The 20431-nt window shown below is 48.0% G+C and overlaps 1 protein-coding gene across 1 annotated transcript in view; it reads right to left on the reverse strand.

The window, feature by feature from the left end:
• The window catches only part of ARL3 (ARF like GTPase 3), a 215777-nt gene that overhangs the window by 66894 nt on the left and 128452 nt on the right, over nucleotides 1-20431 (reverse strand). The window contains exon 5 of the mRNA XM_085606551.1: nucleotides 3664-3849. Within this exon, the coding sequence (XP_085462677.1) occupies nucleotides 3664-3849 (186 nt within the window). The remainder of the gene's footprint in view (nucleotides 1-3663; nucleotides 3850-20431) is intronic.

Consider the following 20431-nt stretch of genomic DNA (forward strand, 5'->3'; position numbering starts at 1 on the left):
GGCGAGCTGTGGGAGCCCGTGCACTTGCCTGGTTCCCTCCAGATACAGGAAGTAGCTCCTATTTATATTCCCTAAACTAATATTTCACAAAACAAGGAATTCTTTCTTCGGGCATAAATGGTATTTTTTTGGCTGGTGAAGTGATCTAAAATTTACGAAGCGTGTAAAACTGCAATTCCATTAATTGTGAGAAAAAGGTTCACTGTTCTAACATGCACTGTCTTTTCTTCAGTGCAAAAGTATAATCAATTTGTATTTAGGCCTTAATGATATGCACCACATTGATGTCTATATCCACAGGGCACTTTGCAGTTGATACTCGAAGTATCCCAAAATGACTTGCTTACAGGCTAAAAGTCAAATAATGAGGTCACACACATTTATCCAACACACAATTCCTCAGTATTTGAGGACTTACATCTCCAACTATATTTATTCTTGCAGATAACAGAAGGGCTTCGTTTGACCAACTCTATGGGGATCGATTTCAGAAAGCACTTATTATGGAGATCGAATTCAATCTATAACAAGCATTTGCAATGCAATCGTTATTGCATTTTCAAAATTTTGACCTATTGGTATTGCAGATGACAATCTCTTTTTTTTATTGCAGGTTTTTGAAACATAAATAAAAGGCATTGTCATTTACAATGCCAGTAGTTCAATATCTTGCAATTGCGATGCCTACTGCATTGAAAATGCTTGTTGCTCTTGTAGTGGAACCTCTCATGGCTTGGGTACGAACTGACCCTCTGATAAGAGGGCTGAGGTGGACTGCAGGATGGGAAGATAGAATCTTCCTTTACTCAGATGATATTCAGCTGTATGTTGCTAACCTAGCACACGCTCGGCAGACTTATAAATATGTTCTAGCTGTACCGTAGGTACTCCGATTGTACAGAATTTAGGAAACCAATAAACAGAAAAACAATGTAGAAATTATATTACATACTGTCAATGAGAACCCAGAGACAACACTAATTATGGAAAAAATACAATTTTTTTTTATTATACATTGAAAATATATAAAAGTAATTTAATCATTCATACAAAAGCCAACGTGTCCATCATGCACACTGTCAATCATACACTCAAAAATATACAGACAGGCGAAGATATATAGACAATAGCAATGAAATAATTAATATAGCTCAAATTACATAAAAGTAATGTGGCACAAAATTTTTGATTGACTGGAATGTGTTCTACGCGCGTTTCGGCACAACACAGGTGCCTTCGTCAGGAAAAAATAGGCCACTGAAAGAGGGACAAGGATTATTCTTGAGAAATGATCTGATCAAGAGAGAGTGTCTTAAAATATGGTGTACACGAATATGGCGCTCTCGCAAAAGCCGATAAACTTTTAAAATTGGAGGCACAGATAATCCAATGTAATTGTTGATTCTAACAGCAGGAGTAATGATGGTGTCTTGAGGCACATTGATGAAAATTAGCTGAAACCTTCTGATGTGAAGATCAACCAAATTCATAAAAATGGCACAGTGTGGATGAAGTCCCGATTATACCCGATTCATAAGTTTCAAGGTCCAAAATGATACGATGGATCCCTTAGTTCATGGATAGATTTCAATTTGATGCTATCCAGGTTTACGATGTGGCGCTTCCGTGAATGCGCGCGTCGTCTTACCGTAGGTACTCCGATACACTATTTATTATAACAAATCGCTGATCTACATACTGAGTGGGGCTGTTTCAGCTGTGCCAGTCGACTGTGAGGCCCATATAGTTACTTATGGTTTCTGATATTTGGAGATTTTCATTACCCAGGAGTCATGTGACTTTTACATGCGAAATTTAAAACCGCTTCTTACACATCTGAAGGAGGATGTACAACACTGGAGGGCTCTACCGCTGTCTCTCTTGGGAAGGGCAGCCATCTTCAAATTTATGGCCTTGCCCCGCTTTTTGTATGCTCTTCACAACACGCCTTACACTGTCCCGTCAAACTACTTTCGAGCCATTGATGGTGCTATACATACTCTTCTCTGGGGTGGAGGCTCCCCCTCAATCGCTCTCCAGTAACTTTCCTTTTAATGGTATGATGGGGTGAATAGCTCTTTTCGACATACAAAAGTATTATTGGGATGCACAGTTGACTGCTATTAATCACTAGGTCCACCTCCTGGAGGACGAACCAACATACAGGATGTACTGGGATAACATGCAACTGCGGAGATATCTTAGAGCAATCACTCTTAGAGCATTGAACTCTTACCCAGTCTGACCACGACAACACTAACCCTCTGGCCACTTCTGTTTCTAGAAGCTTTGTTGAAGGCTGAGCCAGAGTTTTTCTTGGAGAGGTTAGATCCAGGCGTAATGGGGTTCATGTGCAGTAAGTCAGTGGTATAATAGTCAAAGGAAGTGACATCAACAGGAACATCATTGACAGAGTCGTCAACGTAAGAGTCGAAGGTGGTTGTGCTGATTCAGTCGTCGCCGGATGAGACACCAATGGGTTCGTCGCTGATGGGCCCACCGTCGAGTGATCTCATAGTTGTTGGTGCCTTCATCAAGTGCCTTTCGTCAACACTGATTGTGTCTTCAACTTCAGAGGCATAGATGAAAATCGTCGACTGGTGTCTTGACTACATTGTCGCAGGCTTACAGTCGACAGTAGCATTATTTTCAACTTTTTAGTCAGCAGAGATGATGGTGGAGGTATTGATGTTAAAGAGTGCCTTCTGCTTTTTCTGGGGAGGACATACCTGCTGACCTTTAGGAGACTTTTTGTGCTGTTTTTCCTTATCTTTGCCGGAGAAAAATTCCTTAAGCCTTTGAGGATTACGAGTCATCAGGCTTTCTTGTCTTGCCTTTCTTTTACTCAGATTTAGAGGAATTAGCCTCAGATTAATTCCCTGAATACTACCTCTAGTCTTAGTGTCTCAGGGAAATGAGCAACCAAGAATGCCACAACCGTTGGTTTCTCCTATGAAACCACAATGGGTCAAAGCTCAAGAGCCACTACCTACCAAAAGTCATGACATGGAGAAGAAGAGATAGATGATGAAGATAAAGAAGCCAGAGAAATGTAGATCGGTAGAACGATTATGTTCATGGCACCTTTACATTATTATTGCCAACATCCCCAAATTCAGAACAATGTATGGAGCTGATACATGGTCTATTACCAAGGGGAATACAGCGTTGTCACACATATGTTGAGATTCCCTCTAGAATGGGCAGCAGTAGATGCTGGAACATGGGAGGCAGTCTTCCAGCTGTTACTAAGTAAGTTTATGTGCACTGTATCAGTTTCTCTCGCATATGGCAGGCCTTCAGTACTTTAATATGACTGGGAGGCCATTGGTCAACAGAAATGGCAAAAGCAGACCAGATTCCACTCTAACGAGAGAATGAACATTGGTGCTGTGATGAAAGCTCACACACGCACAGATCAACCACAGTCCCTAAAACCAGGTATTACAAGCATTCAGTGGTATGATAAGAGGCAGAAAGAAGAAATTTTGCAAAAAGTGAAAGCAAACCAGAGACAAAGAGAAAACAAAACATTTGCTACGACAGTCAAATAAGAGCCTCCACTGCATACAGACGAGTTTTCCTATTTAGACCCTTTAAAACTATTAAAATCAATTTACATGACTGCAAAACTGATCAATTTTCGCTCAGCTGATGTCTTACCTGGACTCCCTCTCCTGTAAGCGCTGAACACGACTGGATCTGCCATACTCTGTCACGAATTGTGTGCAAATTTAAACCCTCTGCTATCTCAGAGGCTGGAGCTGCAGTGAGCAAATCTTGTTTATTTGCAAAGATCAGCACTGGAACACCACTTAGCTTCTCTTCATCCAACAGTTCTGCTAGCTCCTGTTCCAGTAAAAGCATAATTAATTAGGATTTTTTGTTTTCGCAACAGATTCAATAGAACATTGACACCAGATAACGTAATGGTCATTGACATTTAACAGAGAAAGTGTGCCACTCACCAGTAGTATGGCTCTCTTAAATAGAGCACCTAGAGACAAGACACTGCATGACATAGAATTGTGCCATCTTGGATGCCATTATGACTGCAATGATTACTACTTTGTGCTTTGTTCAGAAAGATTCTAAAATCAAAATGTGAGCGAATATGTGAATTAGGCATTCTTTATTTCAGTTCATATGTCACTGCCAATATATATTTTCCCATGGAACAACATTTTATTTTTGAAATGCCTCCACTTTGGCTTCTTTTTCAGGATTGTGCTACTTACTGACTGTGGGAGTAGAGCGCCTGTATAAGTTTAGAATGCATATACTTCTGGCTGGAAATGTCTCCACAATCATTACCTTACTTCATTTGAAAGCTCATAAACGGCTCGGATTTAATGTCTGCTTTTTAACATTTGGCAAAGACTTTCGATTTGTTAAAGAGTTCTTTTTATGAGCAACAAAATCCTCCCAGTCGGTAGTTTTCAATTAAAAGATTTTTTTACTGAAATTGACATAATTCAAGCACTAGTAAGTCATCCAATACAGGAGTAGGTAATTGGAAACATAAATGCAGAGTGACCACCACATATTGCATTTGTAAATGAATGACGTCAAACAACTATTATAAGGCAAATAAAGGCATACGCAGCAAACAAGTACATGCAGCAATAACGTAAGTCAAGAGAAGCTGCGCTTGCCCAACACTCGTTAGAAAGGTAGCTGATACCATGCTAGGTTATCATCCAACTAGCAGATGAAGTACACAGCAAAAGAAGAACCCTAGTACTACCATCAAATCAAAAGTAATACATATCATACAAGATAAACTGGTTTCAGAAAACATGTCTCGCTGTTTATGGCCTCATGAAACATATACCATCATGCTAAGTAAATATAGAAAAATACTGTTAACTTGATCTACTACATTGCATAAACGATTGTGAATAATATGTATGCATTTGAATTTAAGATGCGCAGAGAACTTACAACCCCGATGGGCAGAAGTTCACTTTTCACTCATTCCCACATCAGGGATACTCCAATGCTGACTTGCATCCTAAGGTAGAAGCTCATCTACTTCTGGCAGACGAGGCTTCAACCAAATCCATGTTGCTTTCTGATCATCTTTAGAAGTCCCTATCTTACATTGTATGAGATCCAGCGTCCAAAGACAAAAATGGCAGTCTGAAGGTGAAAACTTTGAACAACCCCTATGCCCTTCACAAATCAAGGACACAATCACTCTGTTCTGGGCTGAAACCAAAGGGTTGTGCTCATCCCTTTAGTTCTTGGCATGCCTTGAAAGCCACTTTCAAAAACATGCAGATCGGTATCATGCAAATAATAACATTAGCAAGACTTCATAATGGACAGTTCAGAATGGGTTCTGTTCCAGACTCCATGGCGAATACTTGCTTTGAAGGCTTATTCAAGGCCTGCTTTGCCTTGCTTTGACATCATATTGTGACATTGCTTGCTTGGGCAAAGAAATAATCTTAACTCAGAACAGTTAGTTTTAGACTTTCTTTTGATCTTAACAGAGGAAAGCAGAGAACCAGCCCTGGTTCCACCTGTAGAGTCCCAGAAACTTAAACCTTCTAAAAAAATACGCTTAATCATAGATGTTCTGGTGTTTGCTATGATGAAAATTATTAGAGCAAAGGGACACAGGACTGGAGCAATATTTTCTGTGAAGAAAGATGGGAATGAAGTGGGCAGGGGGCATTTGTCTAATAAACTGCAGGACTAAGGGGTCTTACTGGCTGCCTCACATTGCAGCACTACATAGGCAGACACTACCATCGACCAGTATTGCTGGAAACAGAATTACTGTTGACCCCATCTTCATCTACAGAGGTTGGCACTGGACAGCTCGAATAATGTATTCCCACCCTCAATGGTGGGGTTGAGGGCCAGCAGAGGTGTGACCAGTGATCATATGAGTGCATGTTCAGTCTTAGACTAGTGAGTCTGACAATTCAGGCCCCACGAAATTCCAGATTTCCTGTGGACTGCTTCGTTGGACTCAGTAGTCTGGGCATGCATGTACATGATGTGCCAAGAAATCTTTTGGCGAGATTTGACTGTGAAGTGCATTTAACTTATTTCACCTTGAAGCTGCCTTCCTTTGTGAATCTCGGCAGGCCAGCGTGATGGAAACAGCAGCATGAAAAATGTTCAGGTCACCTAATGCAGAGTTCACCAGATACAGAGTGCAAATATCTATATAAGTTGTTACTCCTAATCAAGTCAGTCTCTGAGCCTCAGAGATGTTCCACACACAGGGAGGAAAATCTATGAAGAGGTAAATCACTAATTCTAAAATTCTTTACCACTCAACAACAAACTATTCCATTCTTGTCTAGTGACTTGCATTCAGAGATTCTACTCCGCAGCTTCACAATTCACCAGCTTAGGCTCTGCAAAATTATAACGATAATCAGGTGCCAAGTTTGTAAATCTACATTCTAGTTTAATAAAAAGAGATCTTCAAATTAGATTTAGCAGGCAGGTTTTTGGGTTACATATATTTAGCTTGCCGTTGGCAATATTTGGTGAAAGCGAGGTAAGGTTAGGTATGTACAATGTAAAGCAAACACAATAAGACGATGAAAGGATTGCTGAAACTTTTCAGACACTCCTCTCCAGTTCCAGATCTGGGATGAATCCATCATAGTTCTTCTGCTCACTAAGCCACCCCAGTTTGAACCGAGCCATATGCAAATCAGTCTTGACCCTGCTCCTCATTGGGAACAGTCCAGCCAGAACTGCCAGTCCGGGTCCTCCCTGGACCGGAAACAAGGATCCTGGGAATTGTTTTGGGGTATCACCCCTCAACAGCCAGGCTAGCTTGAATCCAGTGCCAAAGTGAGCAAGGGACCCACATCTGGGCATACTCTGGCCACTTAGGCCGAACAAAGCAAACACAATAAGATGATGGAAGGAGCACTGAAACTTTACAGACACTCACCCCCAGTCACAGATCTGGGTTGAATCCATCATCGTTCTTATGCTCACCCCGAAACCGGTCCCAGGATGCTTGTTTCCACTCCAAGGAGGACCTGGCCTGCCAGTTCCGGCTGGACTGTTTCGATGACTGATTTACATATGGCTGGATCCAAATTGGGGTGGCATAGTGCCCAAAAGAACAATGGATTAAACCCAGATCTCTTGACTGGAGGTGAGTGGCTGAAAAGTTTCAGCACTCTGTTCAGAATCTTGCTATGTTTGCTATGTACAATTTTAAACATTTTAAATCTTGCTTTCCTCAACATTATTTTCATGTACCCTTCAGCCAAGCACAACTTCATTTCTGATATCTCTCCTCCTTAGCCAGCCGCCATATTTATTATAGTATTGTCAGAGGGGTCTTGGTCATGATCAATATAGTTGTACAGATCTGCGATTTGGTGCTTCTACTGTGACTTACATTTTAAAGGGTAGCTAGTGGTTCATGTACCTACAGCTCCCCAATGTCACTGCTCCATGTCTTCACCAATACCCAACACCCATGTCTTCATCAATGCCCAAGAATTGACCTACTCAGAAAGAATACGTCTGTTGCAAACTAGTGCCTGTTCCCAGTATTCCTCCCCTGAATAGATCGCCTAGTATTTTTATTCCCGCATTCGCCCATAGTGTTTTATTGGTCAATGCAGCTACTTCACGAAAGCCCAGCAGAAACAAAGGTAAATCAGGGGAATATGCCGCCCTCATTCGTGTACGGCGCAGGATATAGTTTTAACAAAATCAAGCTGTGTCGAACAATCTGGGATAGCGATAACTTGTTAATGTTTCTGGAACATTTGTGTTACCAATGATCCAACTATTCTTTGTTTCTGCATATATTGAGATTCTTGACTAGAAGTCACTGCACACCTTCACTAAACATCATTGTTCTGATGCACAAGCTGATGCAACAGTGTGCCAAGAAACACTAAGAAACCTTTTTAAATAGTCAATGTTTTAAAAATTGTGAAAAATGTAATTCACTTCCTGCTAACAGCTGCATTTTACGGCAGTCATAGGCTCACTATTCTATTCTAGTGTTTATGACTATCAATGAAGATACTACGATAAAAGTTTACTTTTTTGGAATACTGGTTCTGCATCGTAGGTATCTTCATTGAAGTCAAACAATTCAGCCCCCTCTCTGGCTTTTACTGCTCGGCACAGGAAGGTGAATAACGGCTTTTAAAGTTATTATATGTATTAAAGTTAAGAGAAAAAAACCACACACAAACTGGCTCTCTGAGGCACACTGCCAGCAGGGTACACTGTGGGTAAAGAACCTTCAGGTATTCTTAAAGGGACAGCACCCTTTTATCACTCTTTACAATGAAAGTCTATCAGGCTGCACCTTTTTTTCTCTTCTTCAAACTTTTTCACGTTTTTGACGAAAAATGTGCAATTGTACTCTCTCAGAAAAATGAATTGAGCCTCTGATGAATAAGTTACTTACCTTCGGTAACGCTTTTTCTGGTGGATACAGTATCTGCCTATGGATTCCTCACCTTGTGAATATCCCCTGCGCCTGCATTCCACGGAACTTTTTTTCCCCAGGTCTCTACGCCGACGTGGACGACGTCATAATGCATCGGCTCCGCTCGCGACTCCGTATGACGTCACCGGAGCCATAAGAGAGCCACGTCGGCATGATGACGTCAGTTCCAACCATTTTTTTCCGTGCCCCCAAGGCGCACAGGTGGACCAACGACAAATTCAAAGTATACACAGTATACAACATACAATCAAATATACATAGTACATAAACAAAAGGAAAGCTAAATAAAACAAGCATTTCCTACCAATGTACCAGAAAGCATAACAACATCTCAAACAAGACAACTTTTAAGGTATACAAAGGTGGAGAACGGGGAGGCGGGTGGGCCAGTGAGGAATCCACAGGCAGATACTGTATCCACCAGAAAAAGCGTTACCGAAGGGAAGTAACTTGTTCTTCTGATGGATACATCTGCCAGTGGATTCCTCACCTTGTGAATAGATTCCCACAGCAGTCCCCACTCCCGGAGGAGGGTGTCCACCTTCCTATACCAGAAAGTCTTGCAAGACAGAGCGTGCAAAGTGGCCCTCCCTCCTCATCTCAGAGTCCAAGCAATAATGCTTTGCGAAAGTATGGAGGGAGGCCCAAGTCGCGGCTTTACAAATATCTGCCACAGGAACACCCCTGGCCAAAGCAGATGTAGATGATTTAGCTCTAGTTGAATGAGCCCTAATACCCTCAGGAGGAACCTTACCAGCCAGGGCATAGCAGATCCTGATGGCAAGGATGATCCACCTCGATAAAGTGCGCTTGTGCACCGCTCTTCTTTTAGAACGACCAACATAACCCACAAAGAGCTGATCGTCCAGACAAAAGTCCTTCGTTCTGTCCAAGTAAAAGCTCACAGCTCTCTTTGGGTCCAGGCGATGAAGTCTTTCCTCCTCTTTGGAGGGATGAGGAGGTGGATAAAAAACAGGGAGAGTAATAGACTGCCCAAAATGAAACAGAGTAACTACTTTAGGCAGGAAAGCAGCCCTGGTCCTAAGTACAATCCTTTCAGCATGTAATGTTAGAAAAGGGGGTTTAGAACTAAGAGCTTGAAGCTCACTCACCCTCCTTGCCGAGGTTATGGCTACAAGAAAGACCGTCTTAAAGGACAACAGCCTCAGAGGACAACTATGAAGAGGCTCAAACGGGGACCCCATCAGAAAAGTTAAGACAAGATTAAGGTCCCACTGTGGCATTACAAAAGGAGTAGGAGGAAACTTGTTTGTAAGGCCCTTGATAAACCTTAGTACAATCGGAGATTTAAATAATGACGGTTGATCAGGAAGACATAGAAGAGCCGATAAGGCCGAAAGATAGCCCTTGACCGTGGCCACACCACAACCCTGCTGAGCCAAGGAAAGAGAAAACTGAAGCACATCAGAAAGATGGGATTTTAAAAGGGTCAATGGATCTCTGTCCACACCATTTAACAAACTTAGACCACCTATATGAGTAAACAGACTTGGTGGGGTGTCGCCTGGCCGATAAAATAACATCCACCACATCTGGCGGGAGAGAGAAGGAATTCAGGTTGCCCCGTTCAATCTCCAGGCATGAAGGTGTAAGCTCTGGAGGTGGGGGTGTAGAACCTGCCCCTCCGACTGTGAGAGGAGATCTGCCCTCAGAGGGAGACGGAGCAGAGGGCACAAGGAGAGGTGGAGAAGATCTGTATACCACACCCTTCTTGGCCAATCCGGGGCGACCAAAATAACTTGGGCCCGGTCTTGGCGAATCTTGCTCAGAACCCGAGGAATCAAGGGTATGGGAGGAAACGCGTAAAGGAGTTGCGAGCCCCAACTCAACTGAAACGCGTCCCCCAACGCCCCCTGCATCGGATACTGGAGACTGCAAAATGACGGGCAGTGCGCGTTCTAGCAGGTGGCCAACAGGTCCACCCGAGGGGTTCCCCACATCCGAAAGACGTAACGAACCACTTCCGGATGGAGCCTCCACTCGTGGTCGGCGGAGAACTGCCGACTGAGACTGTCCGCACGTACGTTCAGCACCCCGGCCAGATGATTTGCCATCAGACAAATCCGATGGTCCTGAGCCCAGGACCAGAGACGCAGAGCCTCTCTGCAGAGACAATGCGACCCCACTCCTCCCTGCTTGTTGACATACCACATCGCGGTAGTGTTGTCCGTCAGGACTTGAACTGACTGACTGCGAAGGGAAGGGAGGAAGGCCTTGAGTGCCAAACGAATCACCCGCAATTCCAGAAGGTTGATGTGAAGCAACCTTTTTTAAAAAAAATTTATTTATAAATTTCAATACAGAAAACATGTTATGCAATATATAGACATAGCCACAAATACAGGTTATGTGAGCACCATATGCACAGTTATAAAAGCAGGAAGGCAATAGGACATGTCCGCAATACCTGGTAATATTTCGTAAAATGTCCAGCCACATGGGCGAGTGCAGACAGCGGGGCACGGCGTTCAGGTCAGCTAGGTCTGAGTCAGTTACACAACACACCCCTATGGATTTCTTATTCGACCCCAGCTCTGCAGGTGAGTCAATATGTTAGTCCTAAGTACACACCGCATTGCCCATTACCCAAATCGGTCCATTTTGATATTAGACCACCTCCCGTTGCCACAAGACGAGAAAGCACTGTTCCTTCTCCAACTGTCAGAACAGCAGTATGCTACGAGGGGGAGACCTCACCATCTGTTCCCACTACGATCGGGCCGTTCGGAGGGGACCCGTCAGCCCTAGTCAGCAAATACTGCGTTGGAGGACCCCATATATCCCGTGGTCTAGAGGTACAGGGCACCGTTTCCGTATATCGTGCAAGTTGTTCCTGACAGTACACCAGGTCCTCCATCCACTCCTTAAATTTAGGGGCCCGTCCCCTGCCCCATCTACAGGCCACCCTGTGTTTCGCTAGTGGCGGCGAAAGCGGGACAAATCGGCGTTGTGCTTTTGGGATTTGTCTAAAATAACCCAGTAGCGCAACTAAGGGGTCACAGCCTATCTGCAAGTCCGTCATCTCAGAGAGCGCTTCAAAGACAAGTCCCCAGTATTCCCTCACCCTCGGACACTCCCAGGCCAGATGTAGGAACCCAGCCCCCTCTCCTCCACATCTGTCACATCGAGCTGTATCGCGCAGGCCAAAGCGAAGCATCTCTGCCGGGGTGCAATATATACGCTGCAGGAATTTGTAGTGGATGATACGTAGCCTGGCGCTAGCCGATATTTCCGCAGTTTGGGAGCAACAGTGTCGCCACTGGTCATCCGTGATGTCCCTATTTAAGTCAGACTCCCAATGTACTCGCGCTTTGCTATGAGGGATTTCGCCCTCTGCTCGTATCATACGATACAAGCTGGACACCAGGTGCCCAGGACTCGCGTTCTGTAACATCTGATGCAGTGGCTTCAATATCTCCGGCTCTCGCGGAAAGCTGGGGAAAATGGTCCGCAGACCTTGTCGCAATCGGATATACAAAAACCTATCTAAAGGGGTGGGCTGCGTGGCAGCAAAAAATTGGGCGGGCGTACAAAATGTACCATTACAAAACAGATCTCCCCAAGTTCGTCTGCCCAATCTGACACTTAGCTGCCTGAAGCCTGCCTCCTGCAGCAGGGACAGTCGGGGGTGATACGTCAGAGGCAAGGTCGGCGAGTAGAGGGTCGATATCCCCAAGGTCTTCATAATGTAATGCCACGCAGCCACCGTGCTTGTGATTGTAGTTGGCGCAGTGTGCCGAGAACTAGAGTGTGAGTGCAGCATTCCATCGAGGGGAATCGGGTCCGCCAACCAGTGCTCCACCGCTACTTGCGGCATGCATGCCGGCGGGTGCACCCAATAGTAGGCATAGTGAGCTTGGGCACAGGCGTGATAGAGCTCAAAATCCGGAATGTCAAATCCTCCATTCACTGCAGGCCTGGTAAGTACCCTCCACTGGATCCGCGGTCTCCTGCCACCCCAAAATAGCCATATAAGCTCAGAGCGCAATGTTTTAAAAAATAGCCGGCCCGGATGGTAAGGGAGGTTGAGGAATAAGTATCTGAACTGTGGTAGTACCACCATTTTTATCAGTGACGCTCTACCAGCCATCGATAGAGGCAGGGCAATCCAGCGTGTGACATTGTCAGTAAGTCGACTCACGGCAGTGCCGTAATTTAGGCAGACCATTTCCTCCCTATCCCCCGAGACCTGAATCCCCAAATATCTCAAATCCGTGTCACACCAGGCAAGCGGGTAGTCCAGTGGGAATTTAACCGCTGTCGAGGTCAAGGGAAAAATCTGCGATTTTTCCCAATTAATTTGGATTCCTGAGAGTTTCCCAAATATTATAAGTTCCCGCAATAAGGGGTTCAGGTTAGTATGGGGGTCTCGGACGTACAGAGTCAGATCATCAGCATACATTGAAATCAGTATTTGTCGCAGGGGGCATCGGAGTGCTCCATCATTGTGATGCTGCCTCAGTCTGCACGTCAGAGGTTCAATCGCTAGGGCGAACAGCAGGGGAGACAGTGGGCATCCCTGTCCAGTCCCTCTTGTGATGGAGAAGGCAGGCGACACCCGACCATTAACGAGCACCCGAGCCGTGGGTCTATGGTATAGCAGCTGTATCCATGATACAAATCCCGGGGGGAAGCCCATGCGGAGCAAAATACAGAATAGATAATCCCACTCGACAGAGTCAAACGCTTTAGTAGCGTCCAGGAACACCGCAGCCAGCGGTAGGTCAGGCGACACACTCTGTAGAATTGAGCACAACGTACGGAGATTGTGCGATGTTGCCCTCCCTGGGATAAATCTCGCCTGATCGGGCAGGACCAGCTTAGCTATAAGGAGGAGAACCCGATTCGCTATGAGCTTAGCCAATATCTTGGTATCGCAATTAAGGAGCGATAATGGCCTGTAGGATGTACAGAGCTTTGGTTCCTTGCCAGGCTTTAAAATAGAGGTGATTAGGGCTTCATTCATGGAAGGAGGCAGCGCTCCGCCCTCAAAAGCCTCCTTGTATAGTTCTTTCAATATGGGGGCCATTATATTCACATAGGTCTTATAGAATTCAGCCGGGAGTCCGTCAAGACCCGGTGCCTTTCCAGATCTCTGCTGCATAATTGCCTCACGGATCTCATCTATTTCAAATGGGGCACATAGGAACTCTCGGTGGTGATCTTCCAGCCATCCCAGTGCGACATCTACCAGGAATGGTTCATAGTCTAAGGGGTCTCCGCGCTGTGTTGCGTACAGTTTTGTATAATGGGCCACGAATATGTCCTGCACCCCCACTGTGTCTCGACGCACCTCGCCCATCGGATCAGCTATCTGTAGAATATAATTAGAGAATTTAGGTTTCCGAATGGCTTCCGCCAGTGCCCTGCCTGGGCGCTCTCCCTCCCCATATTCCGAGCTATGCAGTATTTCCCCAGGAACTTGGATTCCCGGTCCGCCGTGTCTGTGTATTCTGACAGTTTGCCTCTGAACTCGGCTTGTGCCTTTTCTCCATCTCCCCGAGCCATCCGCACCTCCAATGTTTTCATCTCTCTTTCTAATCGCTGGAGTCTCCCTCGGATATCTCGGAGGACCCAAAAACTTTTGGACATGCATACCCCCCTAATCGTGACTTTAAATGCTTCCCATATAATCTCCACCGAGTCCACAGAACCTTTATTTCGCTGAAAAAATCCCCTTATTTCCTCCTCCAACTCGGCCTGAAATACCGCGTCTAGTAATGCTGTGGGTTGCAGGCGCCATGCCCGGTTCGCTCCGCCCTCTCCCAGCAAGTCGATCCTGAGATGTACCGGCGAGTGGTCTGAATACGTGCGCGGCAGATGGCTCACTTTCGTAATTGATGGCCCTAGTCCCCTAGTTGTTAGGCAATAATCTATCCGGGACCAAGACGCCGCACTCGACACAAAATGCGTGCCCTCCGTAGAATGTGGGTGCATGTGACGCCACGTGTCGATGAGTCTTCCCTCTTCCATAATCTCCCTCATCACTGTGTGTGCGATTGTAGTGGTGCGGTAGCGCCGTGGACCTATCCATGCTAGAGTCCAATGCCACATTAAAATCTCCCCCCCAAATGACATGTGTGGTGTCCAGTGCCAGTATTTTACCCCATGGAACAGTGAAAAAGTCTGGTGTGTCTACGTTCGGGCCATAGCAGCTCACTAGTGTGACGGTGTCGGATCCCAATCTCCCCCACACTATCGCGTATCTTCCCTGTGGGTCTACGAGTTCTCCCTGTGACGCGAAGGGCGTATGTTTCTTGACAAGGATGGCAACCCCTCGAGCGTAAGAAGAGTATGAGGAAAACAACCTGTAAGTCGCCCATTTTCCCGCAAATGTGATGTTGTCCTGTGGAACGAAATGTGTTTCCTGTAAGAACGCTATGTTGATGTTGTGTCGATCTAGATATGATAGTATGCGTCTCTTTATCCTAGGATTTCCCATCCCCCGTACATTCCAGGACACTATACCCGTACAATTGTCAATCATCCCGCCGTCCGCACCCCCCATTAGCAATAGTAGTAGCCTGTCTGTCTCATAGGTATCCCACTAGTTAAAGCTGAACGATTGCGCAGTTGCCTGTCTGAGAGCATCATAATAAAGTCTAAAACATTCCAACTATCCATCCCCCCTCCCTCCACCCACTGAAACATCCCAATCATGCCAGTAACAGATAGCCCTCCCCCTCTCTGTCCCCAAATTATCCCCCCTCAATAAAGGGCTTAGAAACTCTGCCCAATTCCAACAAAACCCTACAAAAGGAAAAGACACTCAGAGGGATCACCCAGATGGGGTTTGTCGCCAGGTAGCGCACATTTAGCACCCGCCATCTCAGGGGCACCTAACGGGCCATCTGTGCCCCGTAGAGGAGGCAAGGGTGTCCGATGTAGTTCATATCAATTCTCCAGAACCAGGGTCAATCAGTTCTTTGACGTGAGGAGTTAGTTCACCAGAATGGTCATGTCTATCGCTCCGATAGGATGTAGTCCTGGCGGCCATCCGCCTCAGCATCAGCTGCACGTGTCACCCCTAATCAATTAATCAATGTCCGATGTGGTGGGCGATCTGGAGCCCGTCACAGGTTGCCCTCCCGTAGCACGCCGCTTCAGTTGTTTTAGATATGCTTCGGCCTGCTGTGGGTTAGCGCAAAATGTTTGTTTGCCCTGGTGAGTGATGCGGAGCCGGGCCGGGTACAACAGCGCATAATCCACCTGTGCTTGTCTGAGCTTCTGTTTCACAGGAAGAAATTTCCGTCTGTCTTCCTGCACCGCGGCAGTGAAGTCTGGCTATATAGTGAAAGTTACCCCTTCGTAGTGAAGTTGTTTCTTTTCCCTTGCCACTCTGAGGGCTACGTCACGGTCTCTGTAGTTGAGAAGACGGGCGAGGATGGGTCGCGGCGTTCCGCCCACCGGTGGTCGTGGGCCCAACGACCGATGCGCCCTCTCAACCACAAATTGCGAGGATAAGGCCTCCGCCCCTATGGTCGCCAGCAGCATCCGCTCGACATACAGCGCCATCCTACTCGTGTTGGTGGTTTCGGGTATTCCTAGGAGGCGGAGGTTGTTGCGTCGACTCCTCGCTTACATGTCCTAGCTCTTGCCCGCGATAACTTTCAAGAGTTTATCCATTTGAGCCATCGTGTTCTGCATGCGCACTGTAGTATCCTCCGACTCCGATATGCGCTTCTCCGCCTCCTTGAGCCGGTCCTCGTGCCCGTCGATTTTACGCACAATGTTATCCATGCGCATGGTCATATCGTCCATCTTGCCCGCAATTGCAGCTATGCCTTGTCGCACTTCCAGGAGGATAGTTTTCATGTCGACTTCCGGCTCCTGAGGCAAATCTTGAGTGCCTGCCATCGCGGGTTCAGAGCCCTCATCCGGGGGCACCTTGGAGTTCTTTTTTGGCTCAAACTGTAGCCGAGGCTGCAGAGGATCCGTTTTCCCCATCTCTCCCAGGCGCAGAATGCCACTTCCAGATGCCAAGGGAGCTTGGTCGAGTATGCTATTCCGTTTGACCTAGGTGGTGGCGCCAAGTTGGTCTCTGGCTCCTCAGCCAGGCAGTCTATAGGATGTCGCAGTGCACAGCGTGCTCAGGGTGTCGTCCTATTTACTGATCCCCCCAGGAGATCTCTTAACGGGTGCGCTGGGCGACTTCCCGATCAGCGCGCGCCGTCTGTAGCAGTCGTCCTGCACCTGGAGCTTCACCCACTAGGCAGTGTCACGCATCCGCGGCAGCACCGCGTCGGCCGCTCTTGGCGTCCGCAGGAAGGATGTTGACCATAAGATAGTCTATAAAGAGGGGGCCGGGCCCTCACTCGTAATCTGGGATATTTCTCCGTGGTGCTCCCACAGCCGTCAGCCCGCGACGTCGTCCCAGCTGCTGGCGCCGGCCGCCGTGCCTGCGCAGTCGTCCTCCCAGATAGGCGCCACACGGTGTCTTTCACTGAGCCCCGCCGCAGCACTGGACGGCCAGGACCCCTCACATGTGTCCCTCTCAGGGGGCTATGGGGTCTCAGTCAGTGATCGTATGCGTCTGACTCCGCAGCGGGAGCTCCCGTAGAGGCAGCGATGGTGCGCATTTCTTCTAGCGCAGCGCCAATGTTAGCTGTTAGTTCACTCGGGGCTTCGAACGCGGCATCACGGCCGTACGGCCTGCAGTGCACCTCAGTCCTTCCCCCGCAATCACTACCAAGGTCGCAGGGCGTGCTCCGACAAAGGCAGCAGTCCCACATATGAAGCGAGGCTCCTCTGCCGCTCCTCCCTTACCGCTGCTAGATCGGGACAGATCGCCGCCTTTTCCTTTAGTCCGAGTCCCACTTAGATGTCGATGCGGGTCCCTCTCCACTCCCGCCTTGCCCGCCGCTTGCAGCACGCATCAGTGCGTACTTACGAACATTAATGGCGCTCAGGCTCCGCGACGGCCAGTTCTTTCTTCCGTTATCTGTCTCAACCACCACGGCCGCGGGCACCAGTCCGGAGCGGCCCTCGCGCCACGTGAGCGCAGCGGCCTCCCGCAGATGCGCCCCGCCCAGCGCAGTCTCCAGGCAGGCAAGTCCCGTCGCCGGTCGGGTCTGTCCCTGTCGCTCACCGCCTCCTCACGCCTGCAATCTCTGTGCGGCTCACCTGGATAGTGCTACGGCTAATTCTGTCGCGATGCCCCACGGTTTAAAGAGGGAATCTGGTCCGGAAAGAGGATTATTTATCGGATACTATCATCGGACTGCGGGAGCTTCACCCGGAGGCAGCCATTCCGCACATGCGCCACCTAGCGCCCCCCATCTGATGTGAAGCAACCTTTCCTCTGGAGACCAAAGTCCTTTGATCTCCAGATCCCCCAGATGCGCATCCCACCCTAAAGTGGATGCATCCGTTATCACTGTGGCCACCGATGGAGGTAGATGGAAGGGCTTCCCTTGGGACAGATTGCCCTCCAAGCTCCACCAAGATTGATCCGCTGCAGCTTCTCTGGAGATCTTGATCGGCTCCCTGAGATCTCCGTTGTGCTGATACCACTGCCTGCGGAGGCACCACTGGAGCGCCCTCATGTGCCAGCGTGCATGGTTGACCAACAGAATGCAGGAAGCGAACAGACAGAGCAGGCGAAGGACCTTCAGAACTGGAACAACCGCTCCATTGTGGAATAAAGGGACCATCTCCTGAATGTCGAGAATTCTTTGAGGTGGAGGAAATGCTCGACACACAGTAGTGTCCAGTACTGCCCCTATGAACAGGTTGCGTTGAGAGGGCACCAGGTGAGATTTGGGCACATTGATCAAAAACCCAAGTCGAATAACAGTTGAGATGTTACCTGCAGATGATGTTGCACCATCTCTGGGGACTCTGCCTTCAGAAGCCAGTCGTCCAGGTAGGGGAAAACCGGAATCCCCGACCTCCTGAGATGGGCTGCCACCACTGCCATCACCTTCGTGAAGACTCGAGGTGCGGTAGTAAGACCAAACGGGAGGACCGCAAACTGGTAATGTTGCGACCCAACCGTAAAACGGAGATACTTCCTGTGCGACTTCAGGATTGGGACATGGAAGTACGCGTCCTGCAACTCGAGCGACACCATCCAGTCTCCTTGCTGCAATGCTTGAAGAACCTGCGCAAGGGTCAGCATCTTGAATTTCTCCTGTTTCAGGTAAAAGTTCAAGACTCTGAGGTCCAGTATCGGACGCAATCTGCCGTCCTTCTTGGGAATCAGGAAATACCGGGAGTAGCATCCCTGACCCCTTTCCTGCTCTGGAACCACCTCTATCGCACCCTTTTGAAGCAAAGCTAGAACCTCCTTCTGCAAAAGAACCAGATGGTCTTCCGAGCAGTAACCCCGGGTAAGGGGGAGGAAACTCCCGAAAGGGAAGGGCGTACCCAGTCTCCACGAGGTTTAAAACCCAAAGGTCGGTTGTAGCAGATTTCAAACCTCGCAGAAAGTGGGACACCCGACCCCCCACAGGTCTTACACGATCCAGGATGGGGGATCTAGGGCTGCTTCCCTGAAGCTTCATTGGGAGCGGAGGAGGTAGAAGATCAAGAGGGGTTGCGGCCAGAACCTCTCCGACCTCTTTGTCTCCCTCTATAGGACCTATAGAGGAGAGTCTGCTGCTGCTGCTGCTGTTGCTGCTGCTGCTGAGGCTGCCGGAAGGAGCGAAATGAAGACCTCCCAAAACCTCTGAATTTCTTAAGCCCAAATCCTTTAGCAGGAGCCTAAAGACCTAAAGATGTCGCCGTCACCCTGCTCTCTTTAAATCTCTGCAAGGCGGAATCAGCCTTTTCACCAAAAAGTCTCTGTCCGTCAAAAGGCAAATCCACCAATGTGGCCTGAACGTCCGTAGAGAAGCCAGACGAACGAAGCCACGCTTGCCTCCTAGTGGCTATAGATGACCCCATTATCCTTGCCACCGAATCAGCCGTATCAAGCCCCAACTGAATCACCTGCCTTGCAGCAGCCTGAGTGTCTGTGACCACTTCCATAAAGGACGCCTTATCACCTTCTGGCAACTTAGGGGCTAAAGATTTCATTGAGTCCATAAGAGCATGAACATAGCGCCCTAGCAAGCAGGTGGCATTCGTGGACTTAAGCGCCATGCTCCCAGAAGAAAAGGTCTTTTTAGCCACCTGGTCCGCCTTCTTAGACTCCCTATCCACAGGAGTCTGAGGAAAAGCTCCTGAAGGATGCTTCGAGCATGACGCCTGTACCACCAGACTTTCTGGAGAAGGGTGTGAAGATAGAAAACCTGGATCCCCAGGTGCCACCCTATATCTTCTCGCCACCTGCCTGGAGACTGCCGGCGAAGAGAGTGGCTTACGCCAGACGTCCATAACTGGCTCCAAAATAGCCTCATTAAAAGGCAGCAAAGGCTCACTGGTCGAGGTAGGCGAATGTAACACCTCCGTCAGAAGGTTAAGTTTATACTCCACAGAGGGCAACTGCAAGTCCAGTAACTCTGCGGCCTTCTTTATTACAAGATGGTAAGGAGCCAGTTCCTGCGGTGGAGAGGACCTAGAGGAAGAATGCTCCCACTCCGGAGTCGTATCCAGGCCACTAGCCTCTTGAATCCCTTCAAATTCGTCGGAAGATGTATCCACCTCACCTTCTTCCCCCTCCACTTTATAACGCTCCTCTTCCAAGACCCTCTGGGCCTCTCTCCTTGAACGGATCCGAGGCGTCGGTGGCGCCGTACGCGGAGTCGGTGGAACCGAACGTGGAGCTGGAGGTGTCGGGGTCGGCGGCGCCGGAGTCGGAGGAGCCGGACGCGGCGCCGAAGGAGTCGGCAACAGCGTCGAGGAAGGCTCCGAAGAAGGTCGATCCAATCGAAGCCGAGATGGATCCCCAGATGGCGCCGGAAACTGCCACGAAGGCGCCATCGGCAGAAAGGGCATAAACGGGGCCTGAGCATAATGCTGCAGCACTCCCAGAGTATATGCCATGGGACCCACGGGACCAGTAGG

The sequence above is a fragment of the Triturus cristatus genome, chromosome 1_2, assembly GCF_964204655.1.
Source record: "Triturus cristatus chromosome 1_2, aTriCri1.1, whole genome shotgun sequence".
In the NCBI taxonomy this organism is placed as follows: domain Eukaryota; kingdom Metazoa; phylum Chordata; class Amphibia; order Caudata; family Salamandridae; genus Triturus; species Triturus cristatus.